At 41.7% G+C, this 22,374-nt stretch overlaps 1 protein-coding gene across 1 annotated transcript in view; it reads right to left on the reverse strand.

Moving 5' to 3' along the window:
* The window catches only part of USP6NL (USP6 N-terminal like), a 927,917-nt gene that overhangs the window by 184,915 nt on the left and 720,628 nt on the right, over positions 1 to 22,374 (reverse strand). Inside the window, exon 6 of the mRNA XM_086918996.1 lies at positions 9,898 to 10,005. Coding sequence (XP_086775122.1) covers positions 9,898 to 10,005 — 108 coding nt within the window. The remainder of the gene's footprint in view (positions 1 to 9,897; positions 10,006 to 22,374) is intronic.

A 22,374-nucleotide genomic window follows, 5' to 3' on the forward strand; every position in this document is an offset into this window, starting at 1 on the left:
CTGGTATTAACGTGAACTGGTCAAAATCGACCATGCTACCACTAACGGAAGGCACAAGTAAATGCCACACTGAATTCCCGATAGACTGGGTAGTAGATGAAGTCAAATACCTGGGTATTTGGCTCTCGAATTTCGGGGTGGCGATGGACTGGCTTGAGGGGAAAGTTAAGAAGTGGAAGGCTCTCCCGCTTTCACTGACGGGCCGCATAGCTATCACCAAGATGGTAGTAGTACCCAAATTTCTTTACCTGTTTATCTACATACCCAAGCCCTTGACTATGGCGTTTTTCGTCCGTCTACGCTCTACCATAATTGAATTGGTCTGGGCGGGCAGGCAGCCCAGAGTTGCCTGGAATCTTCTCACACTTCTGTTCAACCAGGGAGGTCTGGCAGCTCCAGATTTTGAATTATATGCATACAGTGCGCAGGCCCAATACCTGCATTACTGACATCACCCGATCCCATATCAACCACACGTGGCAATAGAGGCGGACGTTGCGGCCCCATGCCCCCTTAAAGCAGCGGTATACGAGAAATATAAACGGCCCCAGGAGGACATTGACACTGTAGAAGTGGTGAGATGGGCATGGTCGGGTATTGCAAAAAGAGCAGGGGTCAGTGACCTATATGCCCGGAGCATGCCACTGGAAGGTAACCATTTGCTAGGTCCGCTTACGGACACGGCAGTGGTACGCAGAGCGTCCGAGCGTGGTTTCAAAGTAGCAAGTGACCTATACCCAGATGACACTTTCATAGCACTACAAGACATGACTGAGTCGACTGAACCGACGGCCTCAGAACTTCTCCTGTACTACCAATTGTGGGCTGCGTGTAAACACAGATACCCGGGATTCCCTGGGGCCCCACCAACGCTGGCGGCCCTGGAGGACGTACTCTTGAATGCCTCCTCCCACAGGTTGATAACGCGCATATATAGGGCCACACAGAATGCAACGCCTGTTCCGCACATCGACTCACGGGTATTGTGGGAAACAGAGGCAGGCATCTGTATTACGGAAAAACAATGGACGTTTTGTTGCACACAACTTGAACACCTCTCGCCCAACTATAGATTGCGGCTCATACACTTCAACTATCTACATAGAACGTACCGCACGCCCAAGCAATTGGTTAGAATGGGTCTGCAGGCGGATGCCTCTTGCTGGAGGTGTGGTGCGAAGGAGGCTACTTTCTATCATCTCACATGGGAATGTGGGCCGATCCACAGTTTTTGGGAGACAGTTTTCCGTAGCGTAGTGCAGATAGTGGGAACTCCCATAGATCCAGACCCGCTAGTGGCACTCCTGGGGTTTGTTCTGCCCATACCGAGTCCGTCACGAAGGCTAGTAGCCATGCTGTTACTACTGGCCAAGCAGCAAATAGCGATTCACTGGAAGCATAAGGTTCCGCCGAAGATATCATGTTGGGTGAAATCTGCAATGTACTGTAAAAACCAGCTAGCGGCTTAGTGGGAACTGATGCCATTGAGGTCTAGACCGGCGGACATTCGGCAGCCGTTCGTGGACTGGCTGGCTAGGGCGGGAGATGAGGATAGTGACTGTTAGGGGTTGGAATGTGGCAGGTGCAAGTGGGGTTCGTGATAAATGTCCAGCCATCTTGTTTACCGGGCTAGATCAGGAGGCCGTTCTTTTACCCTGAATGCCGCCAAGCTGTGGAACAGCCTACACCTTCATTTAAGGTCTAATCCAGATCTGACCTCCTTCAGGAAGCATCTGAAAACGTTTCTGTTCAATAAATAAACTCTCCTCTCTCTCTGTGTCAATTGGTCCGCTGCTTAGATCATCTTGCAATCTCAGCGCTTGGACGCCTCCGGGCAACTATTTTGCGCTTTACAAAACGCATTTTCATTTCATTTCATTCATTTCATGAAGGGGTATGTGTCAGGATTTGTTCCAACGGTGCACTGTATGCTGGATTGCAATGCTTGCTTACGTCTGTTTTGTTGTTTAAAGAGTTTTGAAAATGTTTTGAACCCTTGCATAAGTGTACGAAATATATAAATGTGTAAGTATAATACAATGAGATTAGGCTGCCTGCCTCCGGGTTGTTGGCTGAATAGCGGTGTACACATTGATAATACCAATAAAGGTTTTTTGAAAATTCAAAAAAATAAAAATAAAAGAATTACTTCCCATTATCCATACAGGCGACCTGGATTGATCAGAGGGGAAGATACGCTGGAGTTTCTGGACAGGTGGGGGGCCGGACGATCACTCTCCTGTCGATATATGTGCCACCTGGCCTTCAGACCGAGACGTTCCGAGATCCAAGTACTATCTTTCTCGCGCTTCCACTTGGAGGCCTAGTACTAGGTGGCGATTTTAATTCTGTGGTGGATGGGGAGATTGATCGTAGATCGTCCCGGGTGCTCACGCAGACGCAGAGATGGCTTTCTGATTTTCTGGGTACGCTGGGGTTGGTTGACAGATGGCAAGTGCGTAATCCAGCTTCCACACACTACACACATGTTTCGGCCGCGCATGGCACTCTGTCTCGACTGTATTATGTGTTGATCCCGGCGCCCTCGATCAAAGAAGTCAAATATATTGGGAGAGGAATATCAGACTACTCCCCGCTGTGGCTTAATCTCGCTCTCGAGTTGCCGACGGTGGGTAGGGTGGCTCCCATAGTTTCTTGGCGGTTAAAAGACCCTGCGATTAAGAAGGAAGTCCTCGAGATGTCGGATCGGTATTTTCTGTAGAATGAGGGGTCGGTGGACTACGCCGGGTCACTCTGGGAAGCATACAAAACTGTTGCGAGAGGAGAGGTTAGCCATAGTGTCCAGGAAAAAGAAAGAGGGACAGGCGGCGGTGGCTCAAAAAGAGGAGGAGGTTTTGCTTCTGGAAGAGAGGGTGGCTGAGTCACATATGGTGGCGGACCTCCATCTGTTGAGACTCCCAGAGGAGGAGTAGAGGAATCTCGCTAGAGACTGCGCGGTAGCTCAACACAATGCCACCCAGAGCCGTATTTACAAACACGGTGATAAAGCGGGTAAGTTGATTGTGTGGCTCGAAAGAGGGGAACATGCCTCTCAGTTGGTGCCCAAATTGGTAGGGTCAGAGCTGGGTAATATCACGGTTCCACAGGCCGTGGCGGGCGAGTTTGCTGAGTACTATCGAGGGGTGTATGCGGCGGGTAGCGACTTTACTGAAGAGGAGAATGGTGAAATGATTAAAGATATTATTATGCCACGCCTATCAGAAGACGACAGCTATCTTGATTCGGCGCTGACCGATGATGAGGTTGCCCAGGCGATTCGGCAGGTTAAGTCCGGCAAGGCTACAGGCGCCAACGGAATACCTGTCGAACTGTATAAACTGAACGCCAATAAACTCGCCCCTTACATCTGTGCCATGTTCGTGGAAAGCAGGGAGAGAGGAGAACTTCCATATGACAAGCGAGTGGCCAATATTGTGGTTATACATAAAGCCGGCAAGCCAAAGACTATGTGCTCCTCCTATAGGCCCATATTGCTTCTTAACGCCGAGCCCAAAATATTAGCGAAGCTCCTGGCTACCAGATTAGTGAAGGTGATTACGACTTTGATTCATCCACATCAATCCGGATTTATGCCGCGCCGCAGCACGGCATTAAATCTGTGTAGGCTGCATAGTATTCTCGGGGCATCCACTAAACTAAACTACAGGAACAGGCGGTGTTGGTGTCCTTAGACACCACAATGGCCTTTGATAGAGTGGAACGGCCTTATTTTTTTGCGGTACTGGCGAAGTTGGGTTTCGGGTGTGAATTCACCAGTTGGGTGCGCATACTCTATGCTGCTCCCCTAGCGAGATTGGTTGTTAACAACTGTAAATCAGGTGTTCTCTCCCTGGGAGGGGCACCAGACAGGGATGCCCATTGTCCCAGTTGCTCTTCGCGTTAGCGATGGAGCCATTGGCGGCTTGGGTAAGATGGGACATAACAATACGCGGACTGCGCTGGACGCCTGACTGGGAGGACAAGATAGTCATTTTGGAGCGCACTCAGCAAGAGGTACCATGGCTTCCAAGGCATTTGGCTTAGGTGACCGCTTGGAGGATATTCTTAACACGGCCGATTGGTCTTCTGATTCTACCTTTAAGAGGTTCTACTTCAAGTCATTTCTTGACATGGCTCAGTTGGTTGTGGGCAAGTTTTGAACAAGCATAATCCTCGCCTCCCGTCCTGACATAGAATGAAAAATTTCCTAGCTAACGTAACGGAAAGTTTCAATTCTATTAAGAACTCGGAGGCGAAGTCCCTCCCCATATGATAGTAAGTACCTTGTTTTTTGGGGTTTTGCTATGTACCTTATGGATTGTTCTTCTTTATTCTCACATCATGCTTATTTTGCAGAGTGAGTCATTTTTACCTCCGGTAATGCCTGTCTGATTTTTCCAGGTTCGGATTCCAACAAACAGGACAACTAAAGAGAAGACACAGGCTGCATCCGCGCTACGAAAGAGGAGGAAAGGACACTAGCAATGAACTATAGAGTTGCTGGATGGCTCTGATTGGACATTGGTCTTGAGCTCTGATTGGTTATTTCATGTATTTTAATTCAACTACTTACTCCCTATGGTGAATGGGAAACTTAGTCTTTTGTTGGTTTTCTTGTTGCTGCTATGTTAATAAAAGTGAAGAAAGAAGGCATAATCCTCGCCTCCGAGTCCTTAAAAGAATTGAAACTTTCCGTTACGTTAGCTAGGACATTTTAAATTCTAAAATATTCCCAACAATTGCTACATACAATATTTTCTGCTGGTTCTGATTCATATCAATGTTTTTTAGCCTCTTCCATTTGTTATAATAAGTTCATAAAATTTTGACGAAAATCGTTTCATTTCAAATATTGGAAGGAGAACGGTATTATGTTTATTCATCAACTTGTACAGCATTATTCGGTTATTCCTTTCCCCCAAATACAAACACAATATAGTCTACTAAGCTCTTTTTTGCAGGAATACAACCTATCATCTGCTGTTCAATCTATTTTAATGACTAATAATTTCCCTCCTGATACTGTACCACTTACACACCTGAGACCATTACATAATATTGCTCACAACTCTATACCCAAAGCTGCAAATTTATATAACATTCTATTCTCCCGCTCATTGTTCCCCTAAAATGTGTTCAGTGTTCTTAATGATGATGGTGATTGTCTCCCAGTATCGATCATCACTTTTTATCGTTAAGCTCTTCGACACGCTACACTCTGCACGGAAGATCTTTGGATCATGTATGTATGTATACTGTGATGGCTTTCTTTTTTAAGTTTTTCTTCTTTATTCTAAATCAAGATTTTTCTAATGCTTTATCATATGCAAAATGTAATATATAGATAAATATAAATATATATTATATATATATATATGGTCCATGGCGGGGCATTGTGGCGCTCTTGTCGGGTGGTGAACCTTTTCGGCGGGACCAAGCTGATATTCATATCCACAAACACCTTCACTCACAAAGGAAGGCGTGCTCACGTGATTGAAATCCTTTCATTCTTTTATTTGGCATTTCTATCGGACATCGCACCGGACGCGTTTCAGTCTAAGCGACCTTTCTCAAAGGTTACAGGCCAGTATTACCATTGTTGCAAATCTTCTCTGTCCCAACAGGTTGCTTGTTTTATTCTGTTGGTCCCCATTGGACCTCCTTGGTGTTGTTGCTTTCACTGCATTGTGGGACTTGTGCTTTGCACACTATCAACCCTCCAGTGGGTGAATGCCTGGTCTGCTGATGTCCGTTTAATTTTTCTGCCGTTTTTTTATCACGTTCCCTCACAAGCCCACTTTAAAGGCTGTGCGGACCCCTACCTCGGCTGGTCCGAGGTGGCAGTCAATGCCCCTGTGTGTCTTCCGACTGCAAACAAACTTAGTCCATGGCAGGGCATTGTGGCGCTCTTGTCGGGTGGTGCGTCCTTTTCGGCGGGACCAAGCCGATATTCATATCCAGAAACTCCTTCACTCACAAAGGAAGGCGTGCTCACGTGATTGAAATCCTTTCATTCTTTTATTTGGCATTTCCATCGGACATCGCACCTGACGCGTTTCAGTCTAATCGATCTTTCTCAAAGGTTACAGGCCGGCATTACCACGTTGCAAATCCCCTCTGTCCCAACAGGTTGCTGGTTTTATACTGTTGGTCCCTATTGGACCTCCTCGGTAGTGTTGCTTTCACTGCATTGTGGGACTTGTGGTTTGCACATTTCCAACCCTCCAGTGGGTGAATGCCTGGTCTGCTGATGTCCATTTAATTTTTCTGCCTTTTTTTATCACGTTCCCTCACAAGCCCACTTTAAAGGCTGTGCGGACCCCTACCTCGGCTGGTACGAGGTCGCTTAGACTGAACCGCGTCAGGTGTGATGTCCAAATTCTTTTACTGGGGCAGCTGTCTAAGACGCTTTTTGCCTGTCCAGCAAGTTTATTCGCCAATAGTTTGTTTGTAAAGCAGCTATTTTGAACCACCATGTGCATACAAAACGTCACGTAATAGGACTACAAAAACAGTGCATAGGACAACAGACTCATTGAATCCTTAAAATCGCCTCCGTAAATAGCCAAATACAAATTACAATTTATTAAATTTTTTCAGAGACTCTGCATTGCTACAGAAATCAACTCCGACAGTACAAAACATAATTATTGTAAATGCAAGAGGGAGATTAGATTAACCTCAATTTCAATTAACTTTATCGCTCCTCTGGCGCAGACACCTGTCTGCACCTAGAAACAATTGCTGGAAATAAAACCCCAGTGGGTGATATTCACAATACGCCCATACCTGTCTGACAAAATTTCTCGTACAGGGCAATTAATTTGTATGCGTAGACTCCCGTCCCAGTGGGTTAACTCTCACTTGTAGTCTGAATCCTATCTGTGTTGTAGCATAGCCTATCTCATAGGTTAATGGTCAAGCTTGTACACTCGATTACCAAAATTACATTATCCTCCTCCTCCTTAATGATGTACCCCACTTATGTTAAAGTGACATTCTTGAGAGGTCCTATGGTGTACACATACAGAATACCATACAGGGGAGATATTTGAAACGGAGGGAATATTTGAAACGATACTGCCCCAGTGGGCAAATACTCACATTGAGACCATCTACATCTATGTTATAACACAAGTAGTGAAAAACAGTGAAAAACAAAATTATGAATAAAAACCTAAACAAAAAGAAAACAAATTTACTCGAGGATGCTGGATAGTTTTTGCTCAATTCATCATAATAACTAAGTTACAATAGCTAATTAGAGGTGAGTAATTAAGTCCTCCTCCAGATTCAACCCCATTGGGGTACGTGTGTTCAATTCAATAATGTTAACACCTAACAAAAGGTTCAGGTACACAGTTTAAATAGCAAACTACAAGTTAATACAAAAAAATGTTGTTCAAGTGAAAGAAAAGAAGGAAAAAAGAAGCCTATGTTTCAAAACCCATTACAAAAAATAATCAGTTTATTAGACATAAAATTTCAAATAAAACACATTACAAATCAAATGAACGCTCATAAAGAAGTGTTGGCAAAACTAAAACAACCTAATTCATATTGCCAAACATGTGGCTTACATACAAACATTACATATATAGGAGAGACAAAAAAAACCAAATATAATGTGTCTTTCACAGTTTGTGGCCACAGAATGCGTCGACGGCGTTTCAACCGCTGGGTGACTATGCGGTCATCATCAGGACAAACAGTGGTTTGAGCGTTTTCAGTAACAATATTAAAAGCAGACCATTCAAGTTTTGAACGGCAGGTGCAGGACGTTAAAATTTGTTGAATAAATCACAGGTCCACATGACACAATTCGAGGACTGAAAATAAGCTTGCATGCGAGTGTATCTTCAGTACGACAAGAAGTCCATAGGGAGCATTTAATTATGACCCAGCGTGTGCCCAATCAATCGGCATAAGTCCGCGGGTCAGACAGGAGAATTCACAGCACTGTTACACACAGCAAAATTGCTGATGGATGTCTGGATATTCTCATCTGTATAGCCTCACTCTTGAAAGCGGAATCTCAGAATAGATAATTCTGTTTCTAAAGAATTTTGGTCACTGCAATTACGGATTGTTCTTAAGCATTCTCCGTAAGGTATGCTCATCATCAGATTTTGTGGGTGGAAAGTAGTTGCATGAAGCAACGTGTTCCCCGCTGTGGGTTTCCTGTACAGTTTTGTATGGAGCTTGTGATCTTGCACATATATCGTCTGATTGAGGAAGTTGACTGAAATAGCGCTAACTGTGCTGGTGAATTTTAGGTTTAGCTTATTCTCTTGTAGCTTTTTGATAAAACCCTTACCAGATTCTTCAGTCCCCTTCCAGACGATAAACAGATCGTCTATATAGCGACTCCAGTGTAATACATTCTCTTCCCACTTGGTATGGAACTCGACCCAGACCACCTGCTCCGCTTTACAAACAACAAACTATTGGTGAACAAGCCTGCTGGTCAGGCGAAACGGTTCTTAGACAGCTGCCCCAATAAAATAATTTGTGGCCAGAACAAAGTGTCGTCGATCCTTGCGGTGCGTTGTTGTGCGAGGAAAATCGCGATATATACATAACATTTTATCATCCCCTACTTCTGAAAAATTGAAAAGTGCTTTTGAATTACTATGGGAATCTGACCTTTCCATGTTATTCCCTGTTCACATACAGGACAAAATAAGGCTTAAAATACTTAAAACGTCTACATCTGCACACATCAAGCAATCTCTATTTTTTGGTTAATAATAGAGCGGTTATTAATCCTGAATGCATCTCTAAATTTGCTCCAACTATTATGTTGGTCTTGCTCCACCTCTACTGGTACTTCAACTCATTCACTCTACTATTACTCTCATGCGTTTGATTTTTGGAAAGTTGTTTGGTCAAAATGTTTAAAGATCTTTCAATGTAATATTCAATTATCAATTTAGAATTGTTTTGTGGAACTATGTCACCTGACTGATTATCTTTCTCCTATATTGTTTGATCTTTTTATTGCTCTTTCTTTTAAGGTTATATTTTCCTGTTGCAAAAATACTTTTAAGTTATCTATTTCAACATGGTGGAATTGTATTTGTGACAAACAGAATAGCCAATGTTTCTTCCTTATTGGTACATAAGAAGATTAAATCGGCTTTATATTGGCTTCTCTTTACTACATAGCTCTCCTTTAACTAAGTTGTAACTTAGTTATGTTTCCCCTTTCCTTTTGTCTTTCTATATCCTTTCTTCTATTTTTATTCTTTATTTTTTTCATTTCTTTTCTTTTTTTCCTACGTCTAATTTATAAATATGTACTTGTTTTACCATTTTCAAATCCATAGTGATTATATTAGTATTTAAATTTAACTCATTATTCTATAGTTATGTCTTTTTTTTGTTGATTTTTAACTGTATTGAAATATATTTATCAAAAAAACAAAATGAAACTACATTGTGTGCGGATGGCCACTCACTGTTATGTTAACCAATGGCTGGAGTGCGCTGTACAACTACCCTATGAAAAATGTCAATGACACTACAGACCAAAGGACTGTAAGTAATTATACCAAACAGATACTTTTGATAAAATCAAAATCATAAGGTCTTGGCTATTGCCAAACCTATAAAGGCAGAAAGAATCTCTTTTTTTTAATTGAAATAAGGCAGAAAGAGTCTCAATGAGTTTTGCTAACAGAGGACATGTGCTGATATCAAACTATGCAACAATATTTGAAGGTAATTTCTTGAAATTGAACCAAGGAAAGAGAAGAATTATCCCTGCATCGAGGGTAGAAGGACTCCGAGTTGGGGTTCCAGACAATTTTGGAATATCAAAATATACTTTGAACTCCCTTTTGCCTAGAGCTTTGCATCAGATGCATCACATAATTAAAATAGTGTGCTACTTACATCATAAAGGTCTTGCTTCTCTTCTTTCATCTTCGGAATGTCAAGGATTAAACCCCAAATCTCGCCTCTGAGCTGCAGTGGAATGCCTTTGTAAATTCTTCTATGAAGCTACAAAATGAAATCATTGATAAATCTGAATAACAGAGCGAAATGCTGCAATTAAATATTACATTGTGAAGTTTTCAATTAAGCTTCATGATTTTCCTTTCTTTCTCGACAGACTATCAATGTAAAAGGCCACAACAACAAGAATAAAAACATTCCAAAGTCATTTCTCATCACACTACGCAAACCAAGAAAAGAGAACAAGTACCATAAATACCTAAGTGGGTCGAAAACAGCAACTTTGCACAAAGTTCAATCAATGCATGTTGTAAAACAGAAAAGATAAATTGCTGCCCCATGCAAAATTGCTGCAAAGATATGAAACCTGAACAAAGAAAATGTTGTACACGGCATAAAAATGACAAATCATAGGCTCCGACAGGCATATTCCTGGCAGAATGTCAAATGGTGTGTAAGGGATCCTGCGAACCTACTTGGGATGTCCCATGATGATCACACTCAACAGCAAGCAAAGCAGACTACCTGAACTGTAAATGTAGTCCATGGAGCAGCCCCGTCAAGTATCTTGCATCAGGCGTTAGACTAACGTATTTCACTGTGGTGGTCTGCACACAGCACTGAAATGCAAAGTCTAGCATTTTAGTCATAGCGCCTGCCTCAGCTGGCAAGTCGTAGCGCTGCTATGCTAATACCAAAGCTAGAGTGGCATGATCCCAGCAGGCTTGGGGGCTGACTGAGCTAACTGTTTAGCCTAACTGGATACAATGCATCAACAGGAAGGATTCCTTCCGCGGCAACACATTCTGACTGACCTTATGAGACAGTGCCCAATGGCTACTACCAATACATCAGTCGACTCACTCAGGAGTGACAGTGACTTTAATAGGCTGCAGTTTTGAAAGTTAGTGGGAGGCTTGCTGCAGCAATGGCAGCGCTGCTCGCACTGCTCTGTGGCGCTATATATATATATATATATATGTAGTGCTGTGTGGCCACTTAGCTAAGATATATTGGGAGACAGTATAGACTATCCTGTCCGAAGATGGGGAGTTCCTGGCTGGCGTGCCCCTCCCTCGCCTCACTGAGAAACAGGAGACACACCTAGATGCAGCAATCCAATTGGATGAACTATGGGAGGCTCTACAAAGTATGGCTCGATGTAAGTACCCGGGCACAGATGGTATTCTGGTGTAATTTAATCAGACATACGCTGATTTATAACTTCCCTGTTTACTCTGTAGGAGGCCAAACTAATGAGAGCTTCGCCCCAACGCATGAGAAAGGCACAGATTATCATGCTCCGAAGCCAGGCAGAGGTACGTTTGACCCAGGCTCATACAGACCCTTGTCAATGTCTGGCATAGACGCTAAACTACTTGCTAAGGTTATGGCAACTTGTTTAGGTAGGGTGGTGAGCTACCTGGTAACGAAGACCAGTATGGGTTCATGCTGGGATGAGGAACACATATATACTTACGTCGCCTCGCAAAAGTATTACATTCAGTAGCCGATAGCGAGATCACAGTGGCAGTAGGCCCCCTCGTTATTAAGAAAGCATTTGACAGTCTGCGATGGGAATGTCTGTTTGAGGTCCTGAGAAAAATGGGATTAGGCAGAGAATAGATGTCCTGGGTTAGACTTCTTTATTATCAGCCAAGAGATCGAGTACGAAATGGAGGTTTAAAATCAGAGGCACTATTGAGAGGGACACACGACAGGGGTGCTCCTTATCTCTTGTCCTTTTTGCTTCTTTTGGAGTGGCGCCAGGTTTTCTCATCAACCGCCTGAAGTCAGTGATACTCCCATTGGCAGCTCTCGCATAGGAAGACACGTTGGACCTTCCCGTGGTTAAGTTCAGATGGAAAAACAATCGTTTTCACTATATGGGTATACTGGTAGCTCCTCAGCCGAAAGCTCAATATGCATTGAATATGGGAGTTGTCGTTCCAGGCCTGAAAGAGTCTATCCGATTATGGAGTAAACTCCCCCTCTCGGTTGTCGGACAGGTGGCCATGGCATGGATGGTGATGCTCCCCCGCTGCCTCTATGCACTCCAGAATTCTTTCTCCAGCATCCCAAAATCCACATATGACACCCTGAACAGTCTCCTAATCTCAATGGAATAGGCCAGAGGACGCAGCATGGTAAAAGTGGAGATACCAAGTTGGACATGGACTCGGGGACTGGGACTCCTAGACTTCAGTCTTTACTATCTTGTGGAATTACTGCAATATGCAGCACAGTGGTGCACAGAGGGCCACAATGCAGAAAATGAGTTTCTGGGGGAATTGGGCAGCGGGACAGAACTGCTGAGATACCGCATGATGGGTTCCCAGACACCTAGGGACTAGCTACATATAATCCAATGGGTAGCAGAGGCCTGGGAGCAAGCGGCTACCTGGTTCTGCGCAGGGCTCCATACACTAAAATACTCCTACTTCAATGGCTACAACGTTTTCACTAAATTCAGTCATTCATGGATATTACGAAGTGGTATGAGGGGGTGGATGCACGACGGCTGAGGACATGTATTTGAATAGGACCTTCTTAACATTCAATGAGGCAAGAGAATGGTTCCAGATGCCAGATGATCACTTGCACTATGCGAAAATTTCAAACATGGTTCACAAAATATGGACCTCGTTTCTGGACGAGCCGAAGAAGTCCCACACATTAGCATTGTTGCTTGACCCAGGGTCCAAAAGAGGGCTAATTTCACGCATATATAAAGCTCTGAAAGAAGATCGCACAGTCAAACCATCCATAAGAGACAGATGGGTGGGGGACTTACCATCCCAACTTACTGAGGGCGAATGGACGAGGGCGTTTGCACAAGTACGAGAGGTAGCCAGCAGTGCCAGGTTCAAACTCACTCAGTTCTACTACCTACACCGGACATACCAAACACCTCAGAGATTAGCACGTTTTATCCCTGGGCAATCCTCGGCATGCCCCCCGATAGAGTATGGATCACACCACATTTATTCATATGGCCTGGAGTTGTGCCCACCTACAACCATACTGGCACCAAGTGATCTAGGCACTCCGTACAATTACGACAGTGCGATTAGGAGCTTCCATCAAACCGTGCCTACTAGGAGTACTTCTGAAACCTAAAAAGGAGACACAGACAATATAAATTTGCACTTCTAGGTCTAGTTCTGGCTAAATGTCATATTGCAATACATTGGACTCACACTACCGCTCCGCCCCCCAAGCATAGACAATTGGAGGGTGGATATACAGGAGTGGGGAACAGCTGAGGAGTCCACCTCTGAGCGGTGTGAGGGGATGAGAATGCAGAGAGGGACCTGAAAAAATGGGGGTACATTCTGGAGGGATTGCAGCCAGCGATAGATCAGAACGTAAGGGAGGAGGACTTAACACAGATGTAGAACCACATTAACCCGTGCAAATCCCAGAATGGAGACAACCCTCACACTTGTTAGAAAAAATGTAATTCAACAAAACAGAAAACAGCCTTCCGGAGAGCAGAGGTGGGTTTTCCCCTGACCATTCGGTAACACAAATATCGGACTCTCTATGGCCCTGCCCTAGGCAATTTATATATTTCAACTACGAGATGGGTTCCATTACCTGTTGCTGCCACTGTTCCGTTTCTTCCTGTTTTTTATTTCTTATTCTTCTTGTTAATAGTTCCGAACAGTACTGTTGCACACATTAATCCAGTGTGCAAAAGGTTTTTAAACACTGTGATAGCCATACTATACCAAGCGATGACTACTGAGTGGGACATATGGTCACGTTAACGGATTGTCCAGCTATAACCTGTTAATAATACCATGTAAATGATACACTGTACCACATACATGGCAAGCATGTAATGTGACCTATGTGCAATATTGCAATAAAATCAAGTTAAAAAAGGCCCACATGATGGATCATATTGGTCTGTGCATTCTGGCCAATCTGATGGGTCGTAAGGGATGATCTGGTAGAGTGAAATCCGGAAAATTCCACTTGTTCAGCATAAACACTAAATAGTAGGCTTGTCCTTAGACACACAAATATAAACAATTGAGACATACAGTTTGTTTGGCATTCGTGCACTTACTCGGCTGGTTTCTCAGATCTTACACTGAAATTAATTGGCGGTTGAGTTCTCTACTTGTTTAAAAAAACGATTCTAGTCACCAAAGTACAAACTAAATTAACTCTAGATTTTACAGAGATTTCTGCTTCATAACTATTGTTTACTTAGGAACAAGAATGCCCTCGACCAAAAATTAAAATGCTGCACTTTACATTACTGTTTTTTCTTTGCACTAACCAGGCGAGGACTAAACTAGGCTGACTCTAGCTTCTATTTTCTACGTGTCCATGTTTTGTCTCACTCCATCTCTATAGGTAGCAGAATGTGCAAAAATTAAAATACTTCATTGTTGTGATGTTCAAGGCCTTGTCCTGCCTATTACAGCAAGTCTACTCATTACATGAGTCAGATATTGTTTTAAGTGTAACTAGATTTAAACTGTCACATCAGATGACACTAGGTCCAAAGGGGTTTCATTAATATTCATTTAGGGGATGGGGGTTACAACACTACATTCTGTATTCTGACTTGTTAAAGTTGTGCAACAATTTGATCACATTATGTCGACAGTGTGTTTTTCACTGTGAATTTCAACCTGATCAAAATGTGCTTTGCAGCTGATCTAAAACTTTTTTTAGAGTGACTGACCACAATATACTATTCCTATTAAGACAAATTGATTTACCTTCTTTTTATTTATACAGTCAAGACGTATTCATTGCATTTGCTGTTGTTTGTCTTTGCTTACGGTTCTGAAGGCATTGCATCATAGTGACCTGTGCTGCAATTGATTGATTGTTACAGTACATGTGACTGTCATTGGCTCGTTGTTGCTAAAGCACATGCTGTGATCGGCTATTGTTTACTATAGCTGAGCTGTGATTGGTCAGTAATTGGCGGTTTATCTCGTGCATCGAGAAGAGTTGAATAAGTGGAAAAATGGATGCTGCTTTGAAAAAGGTTAAGGTTTCTACTATGTAAGGAGAAAAGGGTTTTTTGCCCGGTACATTTTGCTGCTTCTGAAATGATGTTGCATTTGGATCTTCATAGGTGTACGTGGTTTAGAGAATGGAATAAGATCACATCTGATGAGAAGAATATGCAATTTTCATTGGGGGGGGGGGGTACCTTTTGTGTGAGAAAGCTTGGGCATCTAAGGTGCACGATGTATGAGAGAAAACCACAGCCTGTACAGTACAAAGCATTGAAATAGTGGCATTGAGTTGCAATTGAAAAGGAACGAAAAAACAATGAACCAGTTTAGACATGTTATGGGACATTGGTTTTTATTAAAAATGGGGAGCACATAAGAGAGTGAGGATAAGATGCTGAAAACTGATGATGAAATTAAATTAAAAACAGAACAGACAGAGGTTTCACAGACACCCAAACAACCTGCTCAGGATATGGGTGCTGGAGAACCAAGCATGAGTATGCATGCATGGGGAGTGCTGGCTGCTTCAGAAAGTAAAGCAGGTCCTACTAATGTCATTTATCTAATGATGATCTGGATTCTACAGCCGTTGCTACTGCTACTAGAGTGCAACTAAATGAACCAGCAAGAATGGAGATCAATATTTTCCAACTGAAACAGAGGTTGGAGAAATTTTACATGGCACTATTGGTATTGAGGGATTGACTGTATGCAATGAAGAAGTAAAATATTTGAGCACAGAACCGGCTACATGAGCAAGGTATTTGTACGCGTAGATCGGAACATCTGCCTGTGGAATGTAACTGAAAAATAAAAAACTGCAAAAGAGAACCCGTGGAGTGCGACCCATTTGTTTCCTGTGAGGGAGCTGTGGAAAATATATATATATATATATACACAGATAACTTATTTATGTTTGGAGAAGATTTATACCGACAAAATAGCGGGACGGCGATGGGATTTTCCTTTAGCCCCAGCTACGCGTGTCTCACCATGGGGTGGTGGGAGCAGGAGAAAGCGTGGAACATCTCCAATGAGGAATCAGTAAACAAAATCGTAAGCTGGAAAAGGTTTATTGATGACCTCTTAATAATATGGGATGGCAGCAAAGAAGAATTCGAGGAATATTTCAATGTGATGAATAATAGTACTAATGACCTGAAATTTACTTACACAAGTAAAGACAGGGTTGTATTCCTCGACACTGAGATTTATATAAAAAATAATCAAATTCAAACTACATTGCATAGAAAGGTCACAGCTACGAATGCAACGCTGGAAGCAACCAGCTTCCATCAGAAATCTCTCCTAGCAAGTATCCCCTATGGGGAATTCCTACGAATCTTCAGAATTTGTAGCGAAAAAGATGAATGGGACTTACAAAGCAGCAAAGCCGGTGAAAAATTTTTGAAAAGAAAATACCCGCCAAAAATTGTATCAAAATGTTGGGAAAGAGCCAACAACCAAACACGAACTGAATGTTTGGCGAGAAAAATCTGTGAGGAAAATAAATCAGTGGCACCAATCAGAATGATAATGGATTATTCACAAGAAAGCAAACAAATTGAAAATATTTTGAGAAAAAATTGGAAAATTTTACAGCTCGATACAACGGTTAAGAACCTGATGGGAAATCACCCGACTGTAACTTATAGAAGGTCGAGGAACCTGAAAGATCACATGATCCACAGCCATTTCCAAAAAAGAAAAAAAGGAGATGATTGGCTAAAAACCAAAGGATTTGTTAAGTGTTACTCATGTAAGATGTGCTAAATAGTGAAACCCACAAAAGAAATAATTATGGCGAATAACAAAACATGGGAAATACGCCAATGTATAACATATAAAACACCCTACACAATCTACGTAGTGGAATGCCCAAGACCTAAAAGATATGTGGGCAGTACAACGTGTGAACTGAAGAAAAGAATAATGGAACACATGAGAGCCACTATACACAAAGATCGATCTAACGCAGTGGCTAAACACATGGAACAAGAACATCAGGGAGACTGGACAAAATTAAGATTTTACGGAATTGAAACAGTACCAAAAAAAAGCTGCGGTGGAAATCGAGAAACAGCATTGCGCAAAAAAGAATTGCGCTATATTCTAAACATGAGGACCTTACACCCACACGGTCTAAACCAGTCGGAAGAATTATATATTCATCTACAATAACAATGAGGTATTAATAGAGAAATGTTCATAATAGGCCAAAACAAATGACAACCAGAAGGAACCGAATTAAAGCCAAAGGAAACAGAAGGAATTTATGTTACAAACCCCATTAGAGGGATGAAAATCATATGAGGAATCAATGCCATAATTGGATATATTATAGATGTGAACTCACAACCAATTCGGACCAAAGTGGCAAAGATTCACAAAACGAACTGCCTAAAAAAACTAAATATTGAACTTGGCAAATTAATATCTCAATGAGAAAAATACAACCACACTTCCACTGTAAACAAAAGAAAATCATGAACATTAAACACTACGACAAGACAGTAAACTACAAAGACCAGAATTCCGAATGGCCAGTCACATGACAGGAAATGAGTCATATTGAATCTTTTAAATTGCATCACTATACTGAGACTGATGATCGTGAACAAGGTGTGCTGCAACACCGAAACGCGTTGATCCAGAAACGTGGTCAACCCCCTAATTTAACGAATATGTTAATTTAATTTAATAAACACCTCTTCAAAGAAATTGCCCTGGAGTGCGGCCCGTTTTTTCCTCATATGGGGAAGAGCGAGTGGATATATATATTTATGCGCACACACACACACACACACACACACACGCACACACACACCTACATACATGTACAGCTCACACAACTTGGTTGGTACAAGTTACACAAGACACTTTTTAAAATATAATACGCTGTTAAATGTAATCACCACAATACATTTTTCAAACTGATCCCACCAGCTCAATAGTATTCTTAAGTGCATATAGGCAAGAACAACTCATTTTCTGCTGCTAGAGACACACTCCTATTATTTAAAAGACATGTTATCCATAAATTTGATAAAACTAACATCATAGGAAACTCACCCCTTAAGCAGAAAATAATTGCTTTCCGACACGTTCTTTTACCAAACTGAAGAAATTCCTAGACGTAACCAGTAACTTCATTTAGATTTGGTGCATAGACAGATACACAATAGGTTGAAAAAGTTTATTGACATAGTGACCACAATCTACATACATTCCCAAGTGGACAGTCACTATTTTACCAATAAAGCTAATGAAGCAAAAGTTTCAAATCAAAATTGCTTTAGCCTAATTATAAAATGGCGGCTATAAGTTTCAGCTTAATATTTTGATGCTGTAATCGTTTATAGACATATAACTAGGACTTCTTTTCTTAAACTTTTCCTTGTCACCTAAAAGTTAGTAGCACCGTAATTGCTTGTTACTACTAATTTGAACATGTTGTATGGTTGTTTCAAGGTCCATACACAATTAACCTGAAGATCTTTCAGAGCAGATAAGAACTATCATCCAGAGGTTTTGTAAAATCCTTGTCTGCGTCTATTTCCACATATGTGCTTTGAATGTATCAACCTTCGCCTTCAACAGAGACAAGACATACTTAATCATATAAGCCTTCAGAGCTGCCAGTTGATCAATTAGCCCAAATGCCACTATCACCGGAGATTGAGATGTCTTGCTGGGAAGATGAATAGCAACTAGTACACCTTACTTTGGGAAAATTAAAATAATTACTAATGTTACCAGGGAAGACTAATATCATAAGAAAATGTAGGGATTAAATTTGCTTTAACTACAGTGGTAATTTACTGAGAAGGGTCTGAAAAGCATAAATGAATGCTTCCAGCTTAGGTTTCATTACACAATTCTGCAACAGGTCTGAACCATCCTCTTGCATTCACACACTCAAGTATTTATAACTTTGACTCCTTGTGATATTTATTTTTATTTTTTTTAAGTTTGATTTTATTGAAGAAATAAAAGGTCAGAGGGGAAAAGGAAGCAACAGGAAAATGGATAAGGCACTAATAAACATCATAAGGGGAGAACAATAGCAAATATAAAATATACAAAAGAGAAATAGGCAATATAATAAAGTCGCATAAAAGGCATGTGTAACAAGCATGATAACTTATATAAACAAATTAAAACATAAGTAAAAAGCAAATACATATTAGAATAACATTGTAAAATAAAATAGAAGAAAAAGGCAATAGGGAAATCAAGGTGCCAGGGATGTGATTGCGAGAGCAGAGAAGGAGAGATAATTCACCAAAGGAAGCCAAATGAGGCATCGTTTAATTGCCAAGGAGATGGGGGAGACATAGTTAGTGACTAAACGACGATGAAAACAGACTGCATTCCACCAGGAGTGATAGGTAACATGCGCACCTTGTTTCCAATTAGACGTGATAGTGTGAAAAGCAACAGCTATCAAAAGGTCAAGAAGTAGCTAGTGATGTTGAGATTGAGGGAGATCAGGGGAAAGAGATCCTAGAAAAATAAGAGAGGGGGAAAAGGGGACCTGAAATTGGAAACATTTTTGTATTGGAGTCCAAACTGAGTGCCCAAACTTGGAAACATGGGGGCAATCAAACAACATGTGTTTTAAGTCCGCAGAAGGACAGGGACAAGACCAACAAGTAGGAGGCGTGTCTGGTGAAAAATGTGATAAGGAAAGTGGAGTAAATAAAATTCTATTGTACATAAAATAAAGAGTTTGGGTAGTATGAGCAGCTCTAGAGGGCTTATTAAGTTTAGCCCAAATTCTATCCCAGAGAAGTACCGACCAATCTTGAGAGATCAGATTCCCATGCAACTTCAATTTTGGTTTTTAATCTATCAATCGTATATCGAAAGGAATTATAAAGGGAAGACGCAGAGGGAGAGGACTCCAAAAGAGAAGAAGTAGATTTGTGAGCTGGAGGAATATCGTTGGAAGGTGATAATGATTGGAGGTAAAGAGTGAGGGCAGGATAAAGCAAATCATATTGTAAGCGAGCCCTAGGAGGTAAGGAGAATGAAGATTGAAGTTCTGAGAAGGAAAGAGGAGTATCGTGAGAAAGAAGTTGAGAGATCCAACGCAATCCACGAGAGTGCCAGGTTGACCAATAAAAGGTACGATTGCGAATCTTAAGTTGCGAGTTATACCCGATAGGTTGTTCATGAGTGGAAAGAAGGGAAGGATAAGACTAAAATAAGAAAGGGAGAAGAAGTTTATGAGAATGAGAAATGATGGTAGTATGAAGTCGAGTTGGGTTGGACGTAAAGGATAAAATGTCATGAAAGTTGAAGGGAGAAATAAAGGAGGATTCCATGTTTAACCAGATGGGAGGATGAAAAGGAAGATCAGAAGAAAGCCAGCGAATAGATTGTTTGAGAGAAAAAGCTCGGTGATATTCTCTAAAGTCGAGAAAACGGACACCAGCCTGAGCTTTATCCCTCCGTAAAGAGGCAAGAGCTATACGAGGACGTTTACCATTCCATAGGAATTTTAATAATAAAGAATCAATTTTTTTTAAGTAAAAAACCGGAATGCGCAGTGGAATCATAGAAATAGTATAAAGAAGAAGAGGGGAAGCATAATTTTTATAGAATTGAGACGACCCCACCAAGACAAAAAGAGTGGATGCCAACGTGTAATAGCTGCTTCCATTTTCTTAGATATATAATTAAAATTGAATTTGAGAGTGTCGGATAAGAGAGGAGCAAACCAAACTCCTAGATATTTTATCTTGGACGGTTGCCAAGAGAAGCCAGATTGGGAAAAAAGATGTTTCTGACAAAGAGGGTTCAAAGGAAGGATTTCACATTTATCCGCGTTTAGGCGGTACAACTCCTTGTTATCTTAATCTCAACAAAATTCCTTCCTTATTTATTTTTCCCCAAAGATCAGACCCCTGTTTGTTTGCACTCTTTCTGAGAACATGTGATTGCCTCTAAACTTTATTTGCACTCGATTATGTGAGTAAAGAAGTTGAACAGCATGCAGCAAAGTGCCTGGAATATTTGAGACAGCCAATTTCAACATAGTTCCTATCGACATAATTGAATGCTTTTGAGAAAAAAAATGAAGCAGGAATAGAGTCGCTGTTTTTTTCTGAATTTATTTATTCATAAATATAGACAAGAAGATCAAGTTGTCCAAAGTGTTGCATTTTGCCCATACGCCTTTTTGTTTGTAATGAATTAGATTCTCCTTGCCAAAGCTTCCAGTTCAGCCAAGAGTAAACTCTCAAAAATCTTTTCTTCAATATCCATTAGGCTTATTAGACAATAACCTTGTTACCTACTTAAGCCTCCTCTCTCTCCGGGTTTGATAATTTAACAAGGAGTGGAACCTTCGGTGGACAATTTTTAACGGGGTCCAGTGTGTGTGTGTCCAATTCAATAGCAACAAAGAGAGTACACACAGTTCCCCAGAATGACAGGGTGGAAAGGAATGAGAGTGTGTGTTGTGGAGTAGAAGCAAAAACCAAGAGGGAAGGGAAGGGGGACTTCCCTCTTGGGAACTAGAACCCTCACACACCCAGCAAGCTAGGTGTCATGCTTCATCATATGGGTCCTGCTCCTCGTCGGACTGGCGCTGCAATGTCCGACGGGCACCCGCGAAGGGGCTCTTTAGCGGAGATCTTTTGTTCCAGCCATATGGTGCATGCGTGCGAGAGGGAGTGTGTAGTCGTGAATGGGTGGTGATTGATTAAAAAAGGTGGGTTAGTCCACAAGAGAATTTATTCATGTGGGTAACTCCCTTGATTAAAATGGTGGGAGGGGAGATAGATGCTACGCTAGTATATGGCAAAACTATCTGCAACCCTCAGTTGAGGTCGACATGTTTCATGCTAAACTAGCAATTCCTCAGGACCTTGGTGCTCGTACTACACAGTGAAAAAAATATATTTAAAAACTTCATACAACCTTGGTTAAGGTCTGTAGTTGGACAGGCCAATTGGTCCTGCCTAGAATAATGCAACCTAAATGGGAGAAAGTACAATAGGAGCAGAATCAGAATAACACTCCTATGTAATTTAGGTGCATGCTTCTACATAAAACAATATACACACTCTCGTAGAGAACATTAAAAAGACTTGGGTGGAGTCTGGTTGAAGACAAAACGGACCAGGAACGCTTACCCTAAACAGATCTCTAAGGTGCTTCTCAGTCTACTCTGTGGGACCTGCACAGGAGAGTCAGGAACCTGGAATAGGAGGGGAGGGAAGGGGGACAGGACAATTTGTATCCTCAAACATGTGCCGGTAACAGTTCGTGGTAGAGCCCACTTGCGACGGGACAGGTCAACCCATAACACTATAGGTGTCAATTGTACACACTACAGGCCACAGTAGTTGGCAACACTAAACAGTTCAGATGGATTATAAGAGGGCTAGCGCCACTGTATTGGCGATAGCAA

This window comes from Lissotriton vulgaris, chromosome 1_1 (assembly GCF_964263255.1).
Source record: "Lissotriton vulgaris chromosome 1_1, aLisVul1.2, whole genome shotgun sequence".
Lineage (NCBI taxonomy): Eukaryota > Metazoa > Chordata > Amphibia > Caudata > Salamandridae > Lissotriton > Lissotriton vulgaris.